Below are 22,060 nucleotides of genomic sequence, written 5' to 3' on the forward strand. Positions count from 1 at the left end.
CAGGTAAGGCAGGTGCCCACAGGCAGCAGGTCCCCAAGGAGGAGGGCAATGATGCACACAGTCAACCAGCTGCACCAAAACTGCCATCTAGGGCCATGTGGCCACCCAGACAGCTCACGGGTGCCTCTCGGAGGGTAGGAGATGGCTAGGCATCTTCCCTCCCCCAGCAGATGCTTCTAATTTCTGGTCCAGAAGCAGCATCGCTTAGCAGCACAAGACAACTGAATTAGGCCAACCTGCTCCCACCACTGCCTGTGCATCAAACATTGAAAAAATGAACCTATGCTGCCAATTCTCATAGTAGACCAGTATAAAGCAAGCAGTACATAAGCGGAACACAAAATGCTAACAAACCATTCTACGTTCTAAATCTTATATTAATGATCCAAATTTTATATTAATAATCTCTCAATTATTGGATTATTAATATAAGATTTAGAATGTGGAATGGTTTGTTAGCATTTTGTGTGCCGCTTATGTGCTGCTTGCTTTATGTTGTTGTTGTTGTTTAGTTGTTTAGTCGTGTCCGACTCTTCGTGACCCCCTGGACCAGAGCATGCCAGGCACTTCTGTCTTCCACTGCCTCCCGCAGTTTGGTCAAACTCATGCTGGTAGCTTCGAGAACACTGTCCAACCATCTCGTCCTCTGTCGTCCCCTTCTCCTTGTGCCCTCAATCTTTTCCAGCATCAGGGTCTTTTCCAGGGAGTCTTCTCATGAGGTGGCCAAAGTATTGGAGCCTCAGCTTCAGGATCTGTCCTTCCAGTGAGCACTCAGGGCTGATTTCCTTCAGAATGGAGAGGTTTGATCTTCTTGCAGTCCATGGGACTCTCAAGAGTCTCCTCCAGCACCATAATTCAAAAGCATCAATTCTTCGGCAATCAGTCTTCTTTATGGTCCAGCTTGCTTTATACTGTGCATCAAACATGGCACAATCAAAGCAGGCTGATTTACAGCAATCCAGGCACTGGTATTACTGCAGGGATGGATCAATGACATATTCCACCATTTGAGTGCTGCTCCGACAAGAGTGAACAGAGACTTTCAAGGCAGACAGCCTGACCCAAGTCACCCCTCTAGGCAGCCTGCACCAGCAGCAGCAGCAACAACAACAACTGGCAATGGGCCCTCTTGCCCTACTATTTTTGCAGCTTTCTCTAAGTTAATCATTCATACTTCCTTCCACTAGAAGCCATTCCACCTGGCACCATCTAAGCAGCCAAAGAGGTGAGCCAGTCTCTTTCCTCCTCACCAAGAGTTGTACCTTTTTTTCACTTTCCACCTGTCTCCATGCACTCCATGCTAACGGAGTCATCCCTTGTGCAAAGGAATGCCACACCAGGCAGCCAGCAGATGGTAGCAAAAGCCTTCTCCTTTTACAACATCTGCTCTGGTGGGAAGACAGGGGAGGAGATCTCTTCTCCTCTCTCTCCCCCGTCTGGGTGTCGCTCAACTTGTGTGGCAACTACCGATTAAGAAAGCTGGACAGTGTTTCTATCAGAGGGCGCACTTTAATATTTCTTCCCCACCCTCTCTTTTCTCCCCAAATATCGGCGGAGATGAGATGCTAATTTGGAGCCCAGCAGTGGAGTCCTTCCTCTGCAAAAAGTCAGCCAGAACACAAACACACATGTTCTCATTGGGTTAGCCTATTCCATAGACCAGAAGGGAGAAGTTCAGATTCCATGGAGCTTCAGATTTTGAGTTGACTTTTGCCTCTCTGTAAAAGAACATCAGAAGACAGCCTGGCTGCAGCTGGACCAAACCAGAGGAGCCCCATCTAGTCCAACAACCAAACAAATACTCACCTTGGTAAGCCCAACAGCAAAACAGATGCATTCAGGTATGGGCCAGGGTGTTTTCACACTTGGCCACAGACCCCTTGCCCCTCTCCCAATTTTTAAAATGCATTATCTAATGTTTTAAAACTTCGCTTACAGGGGGACTTGATGTCCTGCTGGTGGCGGTGCCAATGAAACTCCCCCTCTAAGCCACCTGGCATCTTCACTTGCCCAGAGGAAATTAATACATTGGGCCCAGAAGACCCTATTGGCATCAGAATAAGCCCTGACAAGAATTAATTTTGAAGAATTAATTTTGCCCTGAAAAATTGCAACGACAAATAGATATTTGCATATGCAAATCTGTCTCGTGAACTTGTTAACAGCTAATTAATTGCTAGAAGGAGCTAAGCCACTCTCCTGGTTAGTAGCTCTCATGTAAACTAAGATCTCACCACAGCTATTTTCTGTTGTTTGTTTAAAGATGACTATAGATTTATTAAACCTGTATATCATCTTATACTAAAAAGAAGTCCCAAACAAATTTTTATATAGGATATTCTGTGTTTGCTTACCTGATACAGTAAAGCATAATAAAGTGTATTAAAATGCACACTATCAACATATGAGCAATAATAAAAACACACACTAAAGCCCAATTTAAGTGGCTGTTATAATATCATTATATCTGTTAATTTGCCTAGGAGATTAAAATGTTTTTACCTGGTGCTGAACTAATAGTAAGGTTTGCGCCAGGTGTGCCTCCCTGAGGAGAGTGTTCCACAGATGGGGCACAATTATAAATAAGGACCATTCACTAGTTCCACCCCCCCCCCCATTAGTGCTTGTTTTAGAGGTGTATGGAAAAGTGCCTCAGATGATGAGCACAGCAGGCAGTCTCATATGGGGCAGCCCTTGAGGAATTGAGGCCCTGAGCTGTATAGGGCTTTAAAGGTCAGAAACAGCACTTGCCATTTAACCCAAAACCCAATGACTGCCAATGCAACTGAGTGAGAATCAGTGGTACCTCGGTTTACGAACTTAATCTGTTCCAGAAGTCCATTCTTAAACCAAAACCGTTCTTAAACCGAGGCGCGCTTTCCCTAATGAGGCATCCTGCCACTGGTGCCCTTCCACCGTTCAGATTATGTTCTTAGACTGAGGTAAAGTTCGCAAACTGGGACACTACTTCCGGTTTTGCGGAGTTCGTAAACCAAATCGTTTGTAAACAGGACTGTTCTTAAACCGAGGTACCACTGTACAAGTTCATACTTTCCTGTTTCCAGTAACATTCTGGCAGCTGCATTCTGCCATAAGTAAAGTTCCCAAACCATCTTCAAAGGCAGCCCCACGTATAACAAATTGCCGCATTCCAGCCTATAGGTTAACAGAGCCTGGAAGAAGAGTTTGGATTTGATATCCCGCTTTATCACTACCCTAAGGAGTCTCAAAGCGACCAACAATCTCCTTTCCCTTCCTCCCCCACAAAAAGCACTCTGTGAGGTGAGTGAGGCTGAGAGACTTCAGAGAAGTGTGACTAGCCCAAGGTCATCCAGCAGCTGCATGTGGAGGAGCGGGGAATCAAACCCGGTTCCCCAGATTACGAGTCCACTGCTCTTAACCACTACACCACACTGGCAACTAGGCAACTGAAGCAAAGCTATCTGTGTCCAGACAAGGTTGCAGCTGTGCCACCAGTCAAATTTGTTAGAAGGCACTCTCCCCCCCCCCCCGGCCTCCAATGGTAATATTGGATCCAAGAGTACCCTCAAGCTATCAGAACTGGTGGGTGACCAGCCATATGTGTCAAGCCAAAGGCATCACTGGACAGCCCCATGACTGCCATGGAGACCATGCAGTCCTGAACTGCAATCCTGAAATTAGAAGGTTCAGAGTGGACACTGGAAACCTCTTGTACTAGTAGTCCTGAGAATCACAACAGCCCACATCCAATATCACCTCTGTCATTTCAGGAAGGGAGGCTGCTGGGAGCAATGTAAGCCAAGCACCAACAGATTGCTTAATTGTTCCATTTGCCCAATACCAAAGGGAGACCTTTCAAGATGAATCTTCCAAGATGGCCAAAAACATTTTAAAACTATCTCAATTCAAAGACACAATAAAGCAATAAAAAACAAAACCAAGCAAGAAGTCACCACTCTGCACCTCAAGGCTAGTGGAGCTCTGATGCCAACAGGGGCCCCTGAGGAGAGCATTAAACAGCCAGGGGTGACATCACCAAAAAGGCCCTGCTCTAACCTGCCTACCAGTGAAAGTGGGCAGGTTCATTTGGTGCAGAAGCCCCTTGAGATGCCCTGATCCTATGCTATATAGTCACTAGTCAGCCAGCTCTTTGAACTGTGTTGAGAAACAAAGGAGCCAAGGGGGGAAAGTTCTGTGCTGGCAAAATATATCCTAGCTGGTCAGTTCATTTGTTTAAAAGTTAATGTGTTCTTTTGTCTGGCTTTATGATGCCTGAAAATCAATAAATTGCCATTTTAAAAAATATATATCTTAGCTTCTCAGTTCAAATCAATATTCTGACTTCTTATTCTGAAGCAGATGAAGTTTCTGTGGAGTGTTCATGGGCAGCCCCATGGTTGTAGTTAGTGGAAATGACCAAGGCAAAGATTGCTGTAGGAAAGTTTTCTCCACCTGGGAGGGTGACAGGTAGCAAAAGGTGCTTCATGCCACTGTGGCCACAGATCTAATAACACTGAGGCCAGATCTAATATCATCCATAGGCTCTGACCTTGATCTTTAAGAGGGAATGCAAACCCATCCAGAACACTCACTACCACCTCCCATCAGCTGAACTACCTACCCACAACAGCATCCCCATCCTGCTGGACTGGCACTCAGTTTATTAGCCCTCATTCAGCCCATTGGTTCAACCTCCTTGAACCACTGCAACAGCCAGCCTTACTGGGTTTCAGCATCCCCAGTCCCCAGCCCTGTCAGCTGGCTCAGAAGGAGACTAAGAGAGGTAGTATTGAAAGTCAATGAAAGGGCCAAGAGAAGTCACTGGACCACATAGCCCCTTGCTCCCAGCAGCCGTTGGTTCACCAGAGCAACCAAGGTGGTTTTGGTGGCAACCCCAGGTGAAAAGTCACATTGAACTGGACCTAGATTGTTTTCAGATACTGGGGGGAGGGGAGGGTTGCACCTCCAATGCCCATTTCATATCAACCCAGGCCTTACCTGTCATTGCAAGATCCAAGAGTTGCCCCTGCAGGTAAATAAATGCTCTTGCTCAGGAGCAAAAGAGGCATTAAAGCAACTGATCTGGTGATGGTTTCCACTGCAGCAGCAATGGAGAGTCTCTTGGCATCACTGTCAAAGATGCCAACTTAAGGCAAAACCAAGCAGGATCTGGCTGGGCCCTTGGTTAGAAGCAGAGGGGCTGGCTTCTCAGAAAGCAGAGGGCTTCCTTCCAGTTTCTTCATGTAGAGCTCAGGTGCTTTCTGTCTCGGTGCAGGCTGCCGAGAGTAAGTTGGCAGTCTCCTAGCAGCAACCCATCCTGCTTTCCTCAGGAGGACTTTTGCCTCCTGAGACTCCCCGCTCCCTCCCTCCCTCCTCTTCCTCCCTGCTGCTCAGGCAACAAAAGGACATGGTGGAAAGAAGCAGAAGACTCAACCTCCCAGGCCAAAACAACGTCAGAGTGTGGCTGTCGCAAAGGAATTGCCTGCTGAACCGATGTGGGCTTGGGTTCCAAGGTGGAAAATTGAGGGCTTTCCCTGGAGTAATGTTTCCTTAGCTGAGATTTAGTCTGTTTCCAGGGAACATGCACTGCACAGCTTATGTATGTCAGTGTTAGAGATATAATGCATTCCTACCAAACTTAGAGCAAACCAAGCTACTTCTTCCAGTGTGCCGTTTATTTATTTATTACAGTTGTATAATAAAGATCTTCCTCCAGAGAGTTCAAGGACAAGGCCCTGTGCACTGTTCTCTACCCCCACATCACCTATTTTAGCTTAACAACCCTGTGTGGTAGGCTAGCCTGAGTGATTTGACCAAGTTCAATCAGTGAGCTTCAGAGGTGGGTAGGATATCGCTCCCTAGGTCTTCCCAGTTCTTGTCTGTCGCTCTAACCAGTGTTAGAAACTCACATATTTAAGTTAGGCACCAAATGGCTCCTTAAATGAAGGTTACATTTGCCAAAACGGAATGTCCAGTTCCCATTTTTGGGCAAGACGGCTCTAATGTCTTATTTTTCAAATGATGGATTAAGGATCTGGCTAGATAGATTTAACATCTGGTTAAACATCTGGCTAGATCAGATGGCAACCTTGAGCTAGATTAAGAGCTTTGAGAACTTAAAGAAGACAAATCACTTGATCCAGGGGCAGCTCACATATATATCGGCCAGTTCCTACCTTCTTTTCTTAACAGTGACTGCTCTTGCTTAGGCTGCACAGAAAAAGCATTTTGGTTCCAGAAATTCACTCCAATTGTACAAATAAAATATAACTAATAGAATTCTACAGGATGGGGTATTAGTGTGTAAAAACAGTCCAGAATCCATCAAGTCCAGGCATGCACCTCCAGATGGTGGAGGTGTCAGGTGCCATCCTGGGGCTCAGGCATTTGGTCACTTGGTCACAAGTGGTCGAAAGCCAGGTGCAAAATGCGCCTGGCACCTGGTTAATTTCGAACGCTGACTCTGACCACCACACCGCACTGCCTCTCTATCTAAATAAGTACCTTGGAATGCTTCTCATCAGTGAGCCATACTTCCACGATGGAAGGTGTGCCAGTGTGGCAGGGGGGGGAGGGGTCCTCCCTGTTTTGCTCCCAGGGCTTTGCTGCCTTCCCCATCCTGATGATAACATCTCCTTTTGCCTTTTAGGATAAGGACACTGAACAGCCACTCAACAGCAGAGGTAAGAACAGAGGAGACCCACTGAATCGGACCAGCACCCTCTTTCACACAGGAGTCGACCTGGATGCCTCTGGGAAGCCTTCAAGCAGGACAGAACATGCACACAAGAGCCCTGCCCCAATGTGCCCCCCCCCAAGAGTGGGTAATTCTAAGGCAGACTGCTTCTGGATGTGAAGGCAGCACTAGAACTAGGATGGCGACAATCCCTGATTTATTCATTGCCTTCTGAACAACTGTCTCAAGGCGATGCATGCCAAAAATAGTTAAAAGCACAAAAACAGCAACTAAAAACTATACAAAGCAGACACTTGTGGTAAAGACCCACTTTATCCAGCATAGCAAGTTGGTGGCAGTCTTGAATCTTCCAACATTCAGCTTTATGTGATTGGTAATTACGACAGTGAAGGCAGAGAATAGCCATTATGGCTAGTAACTATTGATAGCCTCCTTCCTCTGAATTTGTCTAATCCTCTTTTAAAGCCATCCAGTAAGGAAAGACTACAACATTTGGGGCTTTTTGATTTAGAAAAAAGATAAGTAAGTTGGGCGGGGGGGCGGGGGGGGAACATGAGGATGCATAAAATTATATTGTGTGGGTAAAATGGCTGGACAGAACTTTTTCTCCCTCTCTCATGATACTAGAGCCCTCTGGAAGCAATCATGTATTGGTCCAGCAAAAGTAGCAATAAAAACTATTCAGGAAAAATGTTTATATTTACAGTATAACCAGCTTCAAGCATATGCCTGAACCAGAGTGAACAGAGGCATGTCTACCTTCGTGGCTATTGGGGGGGGGGGCAGGAAGTACAACTACTTCCTCTTCAGGAGAAGATGGGAAATGACATCACACAGAGGCCTCTCTACCAATTATGTTTCTGTGGCTTGATCATCTGCCTATCAGCAATACAGCTCTGTGGTGATGGCCCCTTCTCATGATGTATTTTTAATCTTTGTTGGAAGCCACCCAGAGTGGCTGGGGAAACCCAGCCAGATGGGCGGGGTGCAAATAAATTATTATTATTATTATTATTATTATTATTATTATTATTATTATTAGCAAGACTATGCATTTGTTAGGACTGGCTCATGGGTGCAGTCAGGATTTTTGTAAGGAAGGGACATGCTTTTGTTAGTGGGGGGAGGCGCAGAACCTCTGATTTGTAATGATTTGGCTGCTCATTTCCTGCACAAACTAAGCTCTGGAAACGGCCTATGAAGGAGACTCACAGCATGCCCACCCCACCAACCAGCTCTCTCTATGTTCACAGAGTCTTCACTCACGGACAAGGCTTTGACCAGGAAGGAAGCCTTCATACGCATTGGCATCCCTGTCATTGCCGCCATCCTGTGCATCGGGATTCTCATCACTGCCATCTTCCTCAGTAAGAGACCCTCATTCTGTGAGGGTGCAGCGGTACTGCCAGCTCATACCGTCCTCCTGCCCCCCCTTCCCACTTGTTTTCCTGTTCCACAAGGTGCATAAGAAGAAGCATTCCCACTCCAGCCCCATTGATGCTTTGAGGCGGGGTTGGGCTAGATGACCGTTGGGCTCCCAACTCTAGAATTCTATGATTCTATGGCATGCCAGGGGCAACCCAAAGGAAGCCAGGCAGCTTCACCAGGCCTGATGTTCACAAGAATCTCACGTGGCTACAGCTGGGGGCTTGCCTGGGCTGGGCCATCCAGAGAACCCCAAAAGTGACCCTGGCTCTCTCTCTCTCTCCTAGTTAAGATAGTGGTGGAATCCTACTACTTTTTCTGCAGCCAAACCTACAAGTTTATCCCCCTCCACCTCCAGTGTGACGGGAGTGTGGACTGTGCCTGGGGGGAAGACGAGATCGGCTGCGTGCAGCAGATGCCCGATAGCACCATCGTGGGAGGTGAGTCCTTGGTGTGGCGATCACACAGGGTCCCCGGACGTTTCACCCTGTGCCACCACTTTATTTCTTGCTGCCACCACCCAGGCCCCACCTGGTAAAATACTGAGTCCAGTCAGGGTTAGATTGGAACATAAACTTCTGTTTATTTATTGCAGTTTAACAAGCGTGTGGTTTCATAAACGGTCTCAGTCAATTACAATCATAGGGTGCCTACCCAGCCTATAACTTCCGCTACCTGCTCTCACTCACTAAACCACCTCTCAGATATTTACTAGTCTTCCTAGCTCCTAACTGTTCCTGACTCAGCTTATTTCACTGCACTAACTCAACCTACCCACAGACTCTATCCCAATTCACTCCCACTCCACTCCAACCAACCACCCAACTCCCAATGAACTCCCCCTCTTCACCCTTCCCAGAGATGGTTTTATAGTCCCTCTGACTCCACCCCCCTGGGTTCTGATTGGGTAACCTGTTTAACTATTTCACCTCCAGCACTCTCATATGTCACACTTGGGTCACACCAGAGGCAGGCAGGCAGCCAGCCAGCCAGCCAGCCAGGGTCTGCCACTGAAGGAAACCAATGGCTGCCATGGCCTCTGCTTCTCTCTCCACAGTCCGTCTCTCCCGTGACAGGTCCAGCCTGCAAGTGCGCGACAGAGAGTCGGGCCGCTGGGCCTGGGCTTGCCATGACAACGCCTTTGACCTCGCCATGGCCACGGCTGCCTGCAAGCAGATGGGCTACAGCAGGTAAGTGGGGGGGCAGTCTGATGCCAAAACAGGGTGAAAGCAGCTGCCGGGACCCCCATATCAAAGCAGAGGGAGCCTGCATTGCCACAGCCTGCAGGGCCAGTCGCCTTGAAATACTTGCACATCTATGTCTTGGTGGCATCAGCGCCGGCTCCCTGGGTGGCCTGCTTCCCCCTCAACCATGGCTGCACTTGCCTCTTGTGAATCACTTGCGGGGGACCCACTCATGGCCTCGCATCTGCCTCCCCCACAGGAACTTCGAGGGTGGAGCTTGTGAAGTGGCTTGTGATGGGTTTCCCTGGAAGTCACTCCCATGTTTACTATCCCTGTTCCCTAGTCTTCCTGCAGAGGATCCCGCACTGAGACTCCCAGGAAGGATTACAGGGTTTCCCAAACTTGGGTCTCCTGGTTTTTTTGGTTGGCAGTTCCCATCATTCCTGACCACTCTTCCAGCTAGCTAGGGATGATGTGAGTTGCAGTCCAAAAAACAGCTGGAGACCCAAGTTTGGGAAACCCCGGATTACAGCAAGTGCCAACTCCAACTGTTTCTGTACTCCAACTCCCATCAGCCACTGCCAGCATGGTTGATAGACAGTTCTCCAACCACAACTTAGAGAATCATTGCACAACTCAGGTGCACCCAGCTGACAGTGCAGACAGCCTGCGCTGTGCAAGGGTACCTGCTTGCCAGGTGGTTGGTGGTGAGCTGGCAGCTACTGGATGCCCATCAGGTGCCTTTACGGAAGCCTGGTCCAGCTTGAATCAAGGGGCAGCTGCTGCTCTCTGCTTAAGTGGTCCTATGGGGTTAAATAAAGGCCCATCAAGAGGCACCCCAAGATCTCCCCAAAATGGCAAAATAGAGACAACGATTCAACAGGAACCAGGAAAATAATTCAATAAGGATTGCGCTTGCTAAACTGGGAAATATGGACAGGGATCAAGTGATGTCTCAGGTTAGAGCTGATTGCAATAGCAGAGTGTCATCAGGTCATGCACCTGACACTTTTGGAGGGGAGGTGGCTTCCCAGATCTCAGACCCAGGACCTCTTTCAGCCCTGGAGAAGACAAAGTGCTTCTGAGCACATGCAAGGTGCATTTATCTCACCAGTATGAGTATCCTGGCTCAAGGATCAGCTTTCTTTTTTTCTTTTTTTCAAAAAATATTTTTATTGCAAGTTTTAAACAAAAGAAAATCACCAGACATATACACTACCTTCACCAAGAAGTAACAAACGAAGACAACATAAGTAGACAGAAACATAAACATAGAATAAAAAAGATCATAACCTTTCATACATTGTTTTTTCATGACTATCTGGACTTCCTCACATCTCCCTTTCCTGCGTTCTCCATAATAAAGTTATAAACAGCAATTTATTACCTTATTTCAATTCTTATTTTCTAGTTCTCATATATTATGCCTCAAACTTTAAGTATTTTTATCAAATGCTTAACTGCTTGGTTTAGACATAACATTACTTCAAGTTTCATCTTTATCATTAAATTCCACTTATTCTCATATATCTTTCAGCTAAGTTGCTGATGCCATGTTATTTCCTTTCGTGCACTTTCTTAACACTCATACAACTTATAATGTTTTTGTAAATAGTCTTTAAACTTTTTCCAGCCCTCTTCCACTGCCTCTTCTCCCAGGTCTCGGATTCTGCCAGTCATTTCGGCCAGCTCCATGTAGTCTATCAGTTGCGTCTGCCATTCTTCCAGTGTGGGCAAATCTTGTGTCTTCCAATATTTTGCGATGAGTATTCTTGCTGCTGTTGTTGCGTACATAAAAAAGTTCTGTCCTTCTTTAACACCTTCTGGCCGACAATGCCTAAAAGGAGGGCCTCTGGTTTCTTGGGGAAGGTATACTTAAATACCTTTTTTAACTCATTATAGATCATTTCCCAGAAGGCCTTCACTCTCGGACAAGTCCACCAGAGGTGAAAGAATGTTCCTTCAGTCTCCTTACATTTCCAACATTTATTATCATGCAAATGGTATATTTTTGCAAGCTTGACTGGGGTCATGTACCACCTATATATCATTTTCATGATATTTTCTTTCAAGGCATTACAAGCCGTGAACTTCACACTGGTGGTCCATAACCTTTCCCAGTCAGCTAACATGATGTTGTACCCAATGTCCTGCGCCCATTTTATCATGGCTGATTTAACTGTTTCATCTTGAGTATTCCATTTTAACAGCAAGTTGTACATTTTTGAAAGTACCTTAGTCTTAGGTTCTAACAATTCTGTTTCTAATTTCGATTTTTCCACCTGGAATCCTATCTTTTTGTCCGAATTAAAAACCTCCTTAATCTGAGCATAGTGTAACCAATCTCGCACTTTATCCTTTAATTTCTCCAAACTCTGCAGCCTCCAAGTATCTCCAACTTTTTCTATTATTTCCCAATATTTCGGCCATTCGGCCTCCATATTGAGTCTTTTCCGAGCCTTAGCTTCCATTGGTGACAACCACCTTGGGGTCTTGTTTTCTAATAAGTCTTTGTATTTTGTCCAGACATTAAATATTGCTTTCCTGACAATATGGTTCTTGAAAGCTTTATGAACCTTTACCTTGTCGTACCACAAATAAGCATGCCATCCAAAAGCATTATTGAACCCTTCCAGATCCAGGACATCAGTGTTCTCAATAAGTAACCAATCTTTCATCCAGCAGAAAGCTGCAGCTTCATAGTATAACCTTAAGTCCGGCAGGGCAAACCCCCCTCTTTCCTTTGCGTCAGTTAGTATTTTAAATTTTATTCTGGGCTTTTGCCCTGCCAGACAAACTTAGAGATGTCTCTCTGCCACTTTCCAAAACATTCCACTCTGTCCACAATCTGTAGGGTCTGAAACAAAAACAACATTTTTGGCAACACATTCATCTTTACAGCAGCAATTCAACCCAACAAGGAAAGTTTCAATCTTGACCAGATTTCTAAATCCTTTTTAATTTCTGACCAACATTTTTCATAATTGTCTTTAAATAAATTCAAATTTTTGGCAGTCAAATTAACTTCTAGGTATTTCACCTTTTTAACCACATTTAAATCTGTCTCCTTCTGAAACCTTTCTGATTCCAAAGGTGTCATTTTTTCCCCCAAAACCTTGGTTTTTTGCTTGTTTAGTTTAAATCCCGCCACCCGACCAAACTCATGAATCAGTTCTAAAACTCTTTTCGTACTAGATTCTGGCTCCTGTAGTGTTAAAACCAGGTCATCTGCAAAAGCTTTAAGTTTGTACTGTTTGGCAAGGATCATCTTTCAAGTCAATGTCCCAGGCCAGGCCATCAAGAGAGGAGGGTGGTTCCTCTCCACTGGGTTCACAGGATCCTTCTCGGTATCTTGGGAGAGAAAGATTTCTGACACAGCAGCAGAACCTTAAGGCCCTTCCTAGAAATGCACAATGCTTTATTCGCAAGACTGTAGCCCCCCAAAGTGTGGGTCAGCACATTAGACTTTAATGCAGGACAGAGGGCCGGCCGGCCAGCTCTTGGTGTCTGTTTTGCCCATGGAAGAAATGCTTCCACTTTGGCATGGGGTTGTATACCTGCATTCAGATGCCCCTGTTGCCAAACTCCTTCTCTCTTTTGCAGTGTCCCCACCTTTAGCCCTGTGGCGGCTGGTGATACACAGCAGGGGCAGCTCCTCAGACAGGTGATTCTACAGGGTGGGGAACTCCGCTGGACAGATTCAGAAAGGTGAGTGAGGCTCAGCAGGTGAGGGGGTGGGGAGACTGCTGCTTTCCTGCTATGAGGAAGGGGCAGTTTAGATTTCCTACAACACTCCTAACACAGCGTCAAGCCAGGGCCCTGTCCAAAATGACTGTGGTGGACGGATCCAGCTGCTTGGCACTCACTGGAGCACAGCTGCCTGCCACTAGATGGAAGAGAAGGCCCAACAAATGACAAGTTTGCTCAGAGCCCTCCCCGCAACCCCTGGATCCATCTGCATGGGGCTCTCTCCCTTGCTGTTAATATGACAAGAGGGTTTATCCATACTTAACCTTTTGCCCTGCTCTATCCAGACACAGGTCCATGCTTTAAAGCTCTGTGTCTGAGTGGGTTTTTTCTCTTTTTCTGCCCCAGAGCTTTCCTTGTGAAAACTTGCTTTCTGGAGCTCATTTGGAGCAAATGTCAATTTGGGTCTTCTATAGATTTGTGTCGATTCAGCTTTAAAGAGCAGGTTTTCACAGGGAATGCTCCAGGGCAAAAAAAACCCAACCCCTCCTATGCTCGAACACAGAGCTTTAAAGTGAGGACCGTGGAAGGAAAGGTAAGCGTGGGTAAGCCCAAAGCTGCTGTTGTGAGTTCAGTCACTTTAATGCATTTGTTTTGCACTGAATGGAACTTAGGTGTGATTTCTTGAAGGCTAATTTGGTGGGAGGAGATGCCCCTGGTAGGGGCTGGCATGGTACCCAACATTGATGTGTTGAGAAAGCGGGGGGGGGGGGGGCTCCGGAATCCACATGGCTTGAAGATGTGGGAATGTTGAGGAAAGTAGGAGAGGATGTATTGATTAAGCAGAGCACATTCCCTTGCACATTGCTGGAGACATGTTGGTGGATTCGTTAGAATCATTTAAGTTGAGCAATGCAGTCTGGCTTGTTCCTGGTAAGTTTCCCCTTTTATTTCCCTCTTTAAAATAATAACACAACAATCTCCTTTTAAAGTAAGAGTAAAGTTTACTTACATTCAGTTCACAATAGTTTTCTAAAAGCAGGCTTTATCTTGTGGTTACAGTTACATTTGTAGAGAAAAGAAATCTGAGCTAGGCCTCAGACTTTCTACCTTGTGGCTTCCATCCTCTTTAAGGATGAGCTATGTGCTGCTGGCTAAGTGCCAGAATAGAGGAAGATGGCAAAAGAGCAAAAGAGACCAAAAGAGAGGGGAAGATGGCTGCATGGCTCACCCTTTTGTAGGGACTACTAGGGTCATGCCCATCTACCTAGTCACACACAGGGGAGGAGCCTCCAGAGCAGGTATGACAGGAAGTCCCCTGTGTGTCCACTCTAGGAATCAGGAAATGTTGTGTTTGACTGCTTCAGTGATGGTACATCCCACAGAAGAGTCCCAAACTGGCCAATTTTGTCTGATAAAGTCAGAAGGAGGAGTGATGGGCATATGTGTTGGAATCTCCGTTGCGACGGAGCTGATAAAGCTCATCTTCCGGAATCGCCCTCCGACGTGATTAACGACCTGAGCCTTTGATGAGGCTCCAGGCACATTCCCATTCAGCAGAGACTCAAAGCAGCACGCGGAAGTGATGAGATTTATGGCTACATCGCTATGCTTTATTTCTTACTATGCAGGCAGAAAAGAAATATTCATGCTCTCTCTGTGAGAGCAGAGAACAACCAAAAAAACAAAGGAACAGGAAACCAGTAACGTCACATCCGTCTCCTGTCTCCTGTGAGACTTCCAACAGCCTGGAATGTCTCTGGAACGTAAACAGAGTCTTGTGACTCCAAATCACTGCACAGTGGCAAGCAGAAACTAACAATATCTACCATGGGGTTGGCCAGGTTGGATGACCAAGGAGGCAGGCCCAAGGAGGTGCAAAAATTGTGCTTCTCAACTCTGTGTTTGAGTGGCTAGGAGCCTGCCCGCCCACCTGTATGCTTCCTGGCCTGCTCCTTCACTGTTCTCTGTGGCTAGTCAAGGTGCACAGGCTATGGGCACCTCAACAGAGGAATCTGCTTGTTGGCGTGGGCCGTTGCAGCAGCCATGTGGGGCCTCCTCCCTAGCCAGCCACTATGTGAAGTGTGACTGGAGCACCCAGCTCTTTGTGCAAGGGAGGGAGGGCACCAAGGGTGCAAGGGAGCCTACATACACCTCTGTTCCCACTGAATCCTATGCAAGACCCACTGCGAAGCCTGAGCCATGCCCACGTTGACTCCTAGGGTGAGTAAAGCAGGCCGTGTTTTTCTCATGCCTGTCTCCTAACCCATGACCACTTGGCAGCAGTTTCTGACCAGGTCTCTCTCTTACAGGCAGTGCCCCTCTGGCTCCATCATCTCTCTCTCCTGCTCAAGTGAGTATGTGCGTGCTCATAGTGCTGACTACAGAGCAGCAGTAACACTGACCTGCCTGGACTTGGGCTGTTGCCAGCAGAGCAAACCCATCTGAAGGCCTGGGAGCAGGGGGTTGGGTCCATGAGGTTGGGGCTGGAGCAACTTTCACCCCAGCAAGACAGGGCACGTGCTTGTTAGTGACTTGACTGGTGTGAATGTTGGTGCTGAACTTCCACCTCCAAGCAAGCACCTGCCTTGTGGCTTAACCTGTTACCCTTTCAAGAACCAAAGAAACTTATTTTTGTGTGTAACTATTGTGGCGAGTGTACTATGTGCCCCAAACTGGCAGGATGATGCATCACCTACAAGAAAGGAGTGGCAGATGAAATTGATGGAGTATGCTAAATTAGCAAGATTAACTAGTAAAATTAGGGAACAAGATGAGACAGCCTTTAAAGAGGATTGGAAACCTTTTGTAGATTATTTTTTAAAAAACATATTGTAAATACATTAAAATGCTAGCTGGTTTTCCATCAGCTCAGCACTGAAAGCTACTTTTAGAATAAAATGGATGAAAGAAGGATTAGAATAATTATCATATGCAACAGCAATTGATAACTTGACGAAACCATGGAAGAGTGGAAGGGACGTCGATCAAGAAGAGACTATATTTTGGAGCTGTTTGGTTGACTGTATTGTATTTTTGGAAAATTCATAAATAATTTTATTTTTTTTAAAACCCACCTGTTGCCCTTTGAGGGTGCAGGTCCCCCCTTGAGTGAGTCAGGAGCCCAAATCCTGTCTTCTGGCAAGAAGGTTCAAGTGTTTTGCCAAGTGTTGTATGTCTGGGCTCAGCACCATGCATGAAGGAAGAACTTAAACAGATTAATTTCTGTAGCCTGGGCTGTTGGGTGGGGGACAGGCCAGCACTCAGCCCACAACCCTTAGACCTTTTAAACCTGTCTCTTAAAAAGACAACTGGCAGTGCTGGGCTTTCTGTGAGCCTGCAGTTATCCTTAGCAGTTGACTTTGCAGAGAAGGACTCGCGACTGCAACATTATCTTCTGTCCCGCTCCACACCCTGCTTGTCCCTTTGAACCAGACTCCTAAGGTAACATCATATGCTGAACTGAGAACCTGATTTGCCTACCCTTTGGATGTAGGTTGTGGCCATAACTCGAAGTCACCGCGCGTTGTGGGTGGTGGTCCAGCTTCCATCAAGACATGGCCATGGCAGGCCAGCTTGCAGCACAAGGGGCAGCATGTCTGTGGAGGGAGCATCATCGACCCCCAGTGGGTTCTGACAGCAGCACACTGTTTCCGGTGAGTCAGTGAGTGCCAGATTAGGGCCTAGCAAGAATTGATCTGTTTCCCATCAATGCTGGAGGGAAATGCATCTAGACACAACAGAGGCTGCAAGGCAGCCCCAGGGAGGAGCAAAGGTCCTCTGCTCTCTCAAAGCAGGACCTGCATGCAGACTTCAACCAGAAATACCACCAGGCCCACTTTCACCAGGCCTGGTTCAAGACTAGGGTTGCCATCTTTTTTATTAGCTCATGCTCCTGTGCCTTTAACAGGAGCTTGGACTGAAGACATTGGAGAGCAGTCAGGCTCATCATTGTCAGCATAGAGGCTCATCAGTAGGTTGAGCCAGTTTGGGCTACTTTTCTGGCCAGTTGGGCCCCTTTGTGGCATGCATATGTCTTGCCACTGAAGTGGAAGAGCAAACAGGTGAGCCTCTTTCCGTTCTCAGGACCAACCTGGTGACAAAGTACTGGCAGGTGAAAGGTGGCTCAGAATTCTTCTCAAATGCCACTGCTGTCCCTGTGGAGAAGGTCTTCGTCATCGACGTCAAGTACATGTTCCCCAAAGATGAGGACATTGCATTGGTCAAGCTGCAAACCCCCTTGAACCTCCCAGGTGAGAGGCTTCTCAGACTGCCAGCTGGGGGGGATTAGGGACCTCTAGCTGGACCAGGGACTCATAGCTCCTGGCAAACCAAGCCCATTGCAGAAATGGGTTGGAGTTCACAGCTGAGATGCTGGACTTGCTGCTTGCCTGTATGGGCAACCTTTTCTGGGAGATATTTGTAATTTCAAGTTTAGTGATCTGACATGGTCATCTCTTCCTACTTCTGTTTACTTCCCTTCTCTATCTCTTGTTAAAGTTCTTTGATGGCTGAGAGCAGCCTTTAATGTATAATCTGGTGGAAGGAAGAAGTGATAAAGCAGGGTACCTTCTGACCTTCTTTGATGTTAGACATTGTTTGGAGGAACGTGCAGTATTGGAAGAGGGGGGCTAGCTAATTAATAATCTGCACTAGCTAGTCGGGCAAGGCACGTAGGCTAACAATTTAGCTATCTATAAATTGAATGGTTTGGGGGCATAGCTCTCAGAAGCTTGTGCAACCTGAGACTACCTGGGGGTCACTTTGCCACTTCTTGGGGGCTTCCCAATGGCAGATCGAAGTGCTTTCTTGGTGATGTATATTTTGCTTGCTGTTTAGAATCAAATCTTTAATCTTCTGCCTCACTTGTGTTTGTATTGCTTCTGAATCTCATAAAAAGAACCACCTTGCCTTTGGCAAGACATTGCCCAACTGCCTTCCTTCCCTCTTCTGCTGCAGGGTCAGTGAAGCCCATCTGCCTGCCTTTCTTTGATGACGAAATGGTCCCAGGAACTCCCTTGTGGGTGACAGGCTGGGGATCCACCAAGCAAGATGGTGAGTTTCCCCTTGGCATTTTCATCTTCTTCCCCACCATGGCCCTGCAAGTGCCGGGCCAGCTGCCTTCTGGTCTCTGCTGCAGCCTGCTTAGGACTGAGCAAGGATGCCACACTCTAGATGGGGAGATTACCGTACCTGCTGTGCCTTTGAACTCCCAAGCTGTTCCCACAAGGTGCAGCTCCTGAGGACAGCAGATAGAGCCCAGGAGCCTACAGAGACCAACCAAGAGCAGGCAAGTGGGTACAGGTACCCATACCCAAACAAAAGTCTGGCTTGGGCAGCCCTGAACATACCTTCATTAAAAGAGCAAAGAGTGCCTGCCAGCCTTGGGGACAGGCCATAGCTCAGTGGTAAAGTATCTGCTTTGCATACAGAAGGTGCCAAGTTCAGTCCCTGGTGGCATCTCCAATAGGGAGGGAATGTTCCCCTGCTTGAAATCCAGGAGAGCTGCTGCCAGTCAGTGTTGACAATACTGAGCAAGATGGACCAGTGGTCTGACTCGATATCAAGCAGCTTTCTGATTTTATTTGCATGCCACCTTTCAAACCATGATCAAGGCGGCTTACAACATGAAGGGGGGGAAATAGCTGCAAAATAGCAAAATTAGTCATAAGCAATAAATAAGTAAAGGTAAAGGGACCCCTGACCATTAGGTCCAGTCGTGACTGACTCTGGGGTTGCGACGCTCATCTCGCTTTATTGGTCGAGGGAGCCGGCGTACAGCTTCCGGGTCATGTGGCCAGCATGACTAAGCCGCTTCTGGCGAGCCAGAGCAGCACACAGAAACGCCATTTACCTTCCCGCCGGAGCGGTACCTATTTATCTACTTGCACTTTGACGTGCTTTCGAACTGCTAGGTTGGCAGGAGCAGGGACCGAGCAACGGGAGCTCACCCCGTCGCGGGGATTCGAACCACCAACCTTCTGATCGGCAAGTCCTAGGCTCTGTGGTTTAACCCACAGCGCCACCCGCGTCCCTCTGAGCAATAAATAAAACCTTAAAAAATACACAGCCTAACGGAACAATTTCCACATAAATCACAACAAAATCTATAATAAAGATACAAAAAACCAATAGCAAACAACCCCAACAAAACCCCAAGAGTCTCTTCAGCAGCCTCAGCTTTTGTAGCTGGAGTCAGAGCCCTGCCTTCCCAGGCCAGGTGGGAAAGGACCTGCAAAGCAAACAACTGGAATGAGGACTCCAAGCGTGAAATTGGCTTGGAACAAACCCTCCAGCCTTACATATAGATAGGCTGGGAATACTTTTGGGCCACTGCAGCCTCTCCCATAATTTGAAGTCATCTCCACCATGCTTTTTGCTAGGTACACTGTCCAAGGAGCTACAGGAGGCACAGGTGGAGTTGATTGACAGCCGCATCTGCAATGCACCTGATGCCTACCATGGGGAGGTGACCGAAAAGATGCTCTGCGCAGGCCGTGATCGGGGTAGAGCCGACACCTGCCAGGTAAGTGGCACAGAAAGATCAAAGGCCGCAACTCTCCTCCTCCAGCTCGGCACTCCAAGCAGGAGGGAGGGCAGAGCAGGGAATCATCAGTTCCTTTTTTCTAAGAACGATGACGCTGAAGCTGAGCTTCATTTGGAGAGGGGACAGATGTGGGTTATAGAGGGCAAGGCATGGCTGGTTGCCCTTCATGGGAGACAAACTAGGAGCAGGACGCGACATGCAGAGCTCTTGATCCCTAGTGTTTCCATTTGGGATTCAGCTGAGTGCTGACCACATTTATGCAGCCTGTGTCTTCCTTCTCACCCAGGGAGACAGCGGAGGGCCACTGGTGCACAAACGGGGCCCGTGGCACATTGTGGGCATTGTCAGCTGGGGCCACGGCTGCGGAAGCCCGAGCACACCCGGCGTCTACACCAAAGTGCAAGCCTACCTCAACTGGATCTACACCATCCTCAGGGTCAGTGTTGCTTTTCTCTGGGGTAGGACCCATTTTCTGTCCTGGCAGGATGGAAGTGGGTGGGCAGAGTTAGGCTGCCCACCAGCAGGGGAATGGGATCCATCATGGAGGTGCCTCTGCCTCAGATGGTCACCAGGCGGTTCCTCTGTGGGTTTTCTTCATCCAGACAGAGTCCTGAGAACAGACTGGCTGCAACTGTCCTGCACACATGCACGCCCTTGGAGCAACGTGCGTGTAGGGCGTCCTTCCAGTCCTGCTGCAGCTTCCACTGAGGACATGGGAAAGGCAAGAGGACAGCCACAGGATGGGGCCCTCAAGAAAGTGTTGGACAAGGCTCCCTGGGGAAGATGTTAATTTATGGCTGCTGCTGCTGCTGCTGCTGAAATCCACCTGAGATCCACTTTGCCAGCTACTCTGTTCCTTTCCATTTCCTGCTATCTTTCTTGGCAGAGCTTGGGGAAGCTCTTGCAACCCAGGAGAGGCAGTTTGTTTCCCCGTGACCTGGCACTGACAAAGGGAGCAATTGAAGAGAAAGGCTGGGTCCAGACCTAGGATAAAGACAGCTCTCTGTCTAGCTTTCCATCTTTTTTCTCAGTCTGGCAGGAGCCCTCACCTGGGCATCCTGTGGCCTTGAGGCTGTCCCTCCTCTGACCAGGCCTGCCAAAGGGGTAGTCAGACCCAGCAGCTCTTCCTCCTCCTATTTATTGCACCCTGTACAAATCCCTCTTCCTCCCCCGCTTGGAATAAATCAAGGAATGTTTTATACCAAAAGACTTTTGAACCTGTGTTTGTGGCCGGACTGAGTCCAGTACAAGGTTTGCCGCACCAACAGCTGTTGGAGTCATGCATTCATTTTGGCATCAGGAAAAACTGGGAGCTCAGTCCATCTTGACAGGGAACGGGGGTGGGGGGCCTACCACTTTCCGTGCCTTCACAAAAACACTGCCTCCCTGAGGAGCCTGCGTGCTGGATCAGGCCAAGGGAGACCCATCAAGGCCAGCATCCTATTCTCACAGTGACCAACCAGCTGCTCCAATAGGAAGCCCACAAGCAGGCCATGAGTACAACAGCAGTGCTCTCCCTACTTGAGATTCCTAGATAGGGTCTTCAGAGGCATATGACCTATGAGAGTGGGGGGAGATAAGAGCCATTGTGGCTAGTAGCTATTGATAGTCTTATCCTCCCCCACAAATTTGCCTAATCTTTTAAAGCCACCCAACATCCCTACACCAAATTTCAAATTGAATAGTTTAAGCATGTGCCTTGTTAAGAAGTTATTTCCTCTCCAGAATCTTTCAGCTTCATTGGACAGCTCTGAATTCTAGTAGGGTGGGTCTACACACAGGAAAAAACCCCACTATAAATAAGTCAGAAATTAGATCATTATAACAAACTAAAAAAAAAACCCTATGGAAAATCACATATAAAATTTCCTGCTCTCTGGCACCATCTGGTGTTGCATGTTTGTAGCGCATTCAAATTGTTTCTTTACTAATGTAGCTGTGTCCATAATTGTATACACATCTGTCATATCCACCCCCGTACCTGGCTTCCCTCTAAGCCAAAAGGTCCCAAATGCTGTAAGTCTTCCTTGATCGTTTTGGTTGCCCTTCTCTGGACCTTCTCCAGCTCTGCAATATCCCTTTTGAGATGAGATGACTAGAACTGTACACAGTGTTCCAAGTGCAATTATGTCACAGATTTCTATAACAGATTTGCCTAGGATGTTGACAGTTTTATTTTTGGTTCCCTTCTTAATGATCCCTAGTATGGCATTTGCCTTTTTCACAGTTGCTGTACACTGGATCAACAACTTCAGCAAGCTATCCATGCTCCAGCAGGAGTGAGGCTCTCAGTCTAAGGAGGGTAAATTATTTTAACAACAAACGTACCTAAGAGAGCAGGGCTCCAGCAACAGCATGGTCTCCACAAGCCCAGGCCAAGCACAGAGAATCAGTCTAGGTCCAAACATGGTTCAGAAACAAGCTCAATGAACTGTTCAAGGTCAATATCACAGGGGAAGAGGGGGGCACAAGAAGTAGGAGCTAGGATCCAGAGGCCTGTCTTGTTTCCAGCAGCTAGAAGGGACCAGATCGATGCTT

At 47.4% G+C, this 22,060-nt stretch overlaps 2 protein-coding genes across 5 annotated transcripts in view; one reads left to right on the forward strand and one right to left on the reverse strand.

Annotated features, from left to right (window-relative positions):
- Positions 1–5,221, reverse strand: part of SMIM35 (small integral membrane protein 35) — a 24,271-nt gene extending 19,050 nt beyond the window's left edge. The window contains exon 1 of the mRNA XM_081172334.1: positions 4,981–5,221. Within this exon, the coding sequence (XP_081028460.1) occupies positions 4,981–4,987 (7 nt within the window). The 5' untranslated portion in view covers positions 4,988–5,221. The remainder of the gene's footprint in view (positions 1–4,980) is intronic.
- Positions 1–20,845, forward strand: part of TMPRSS4 (transmembrane serine protease 4) — a 24,167-nt gene extending 3,322 nt beyond the window's left edge. Inside the window, exons 2-13 of one of the 4 annotated variants that reach the window (XM_081172319.1) lie at positions 6,632–6,665; positions 7,933–8,046; positions 8,392–8,544; positions 9,162–9,294; positions 12,892–12,996; positions 15,288–15,328; positions 16,472–16,631; positions 17,062–17,228; positions 17,935–18,030; positions 19,359–19,501; positions 19,813–19,958; positions 20,125–20,845. In XM_081172319.1, the coding sequence (XP_081028445.1) occupies positions 6,632–6,665; positions 7,933–8,046; positions 8,392–8,544; positions 9,162–9,294; positions 12,892–12,996; positions 15,288–15,328; positions 16,472–16,631; positions 17,062–17,228; positions 17,935–18,030; positions 19,359–19,501; positions 19,813–19,958; positions 20,125–20,230 (1,398 nt within the window). In that variant the 3' untranslated portion in view covers positions 20,231–20,845. Of the gene's footprint in view, positions 1–6,631; positions 6,666–7,932; positions 8,047–8,391; positions 8,545–9,001; positions 9,295–12,891; positions 12,997–15,287; positions 15,329–16,471; positions 16,632–17,061; positions 17,229–17,934; positions 18,031–19,358; positions 19,502–19,808 lie in introns of those variants that run through there. The other 3 variants (XM_081172321.1, XM_081172318.1, XM_081172320.1) reach the window with 3 other exon arrangements.
- Positions 20,846–22,060: the final 1,215 nt, after the last annotated feature.

Source organism: Podarcis bocagei (genome assembly GCF_964188305.1).
Source record: "Podarcis bocagei genome assembly, chromosome: 15".
In the NCBI taxonomy this organism is placed as follows: domain Eukaryota; kingdom Metazoa; phylum Chordata; class Lepidosauria; order Squamata; family Lacertidae; genus Podarcis; species Podarcis bocagei.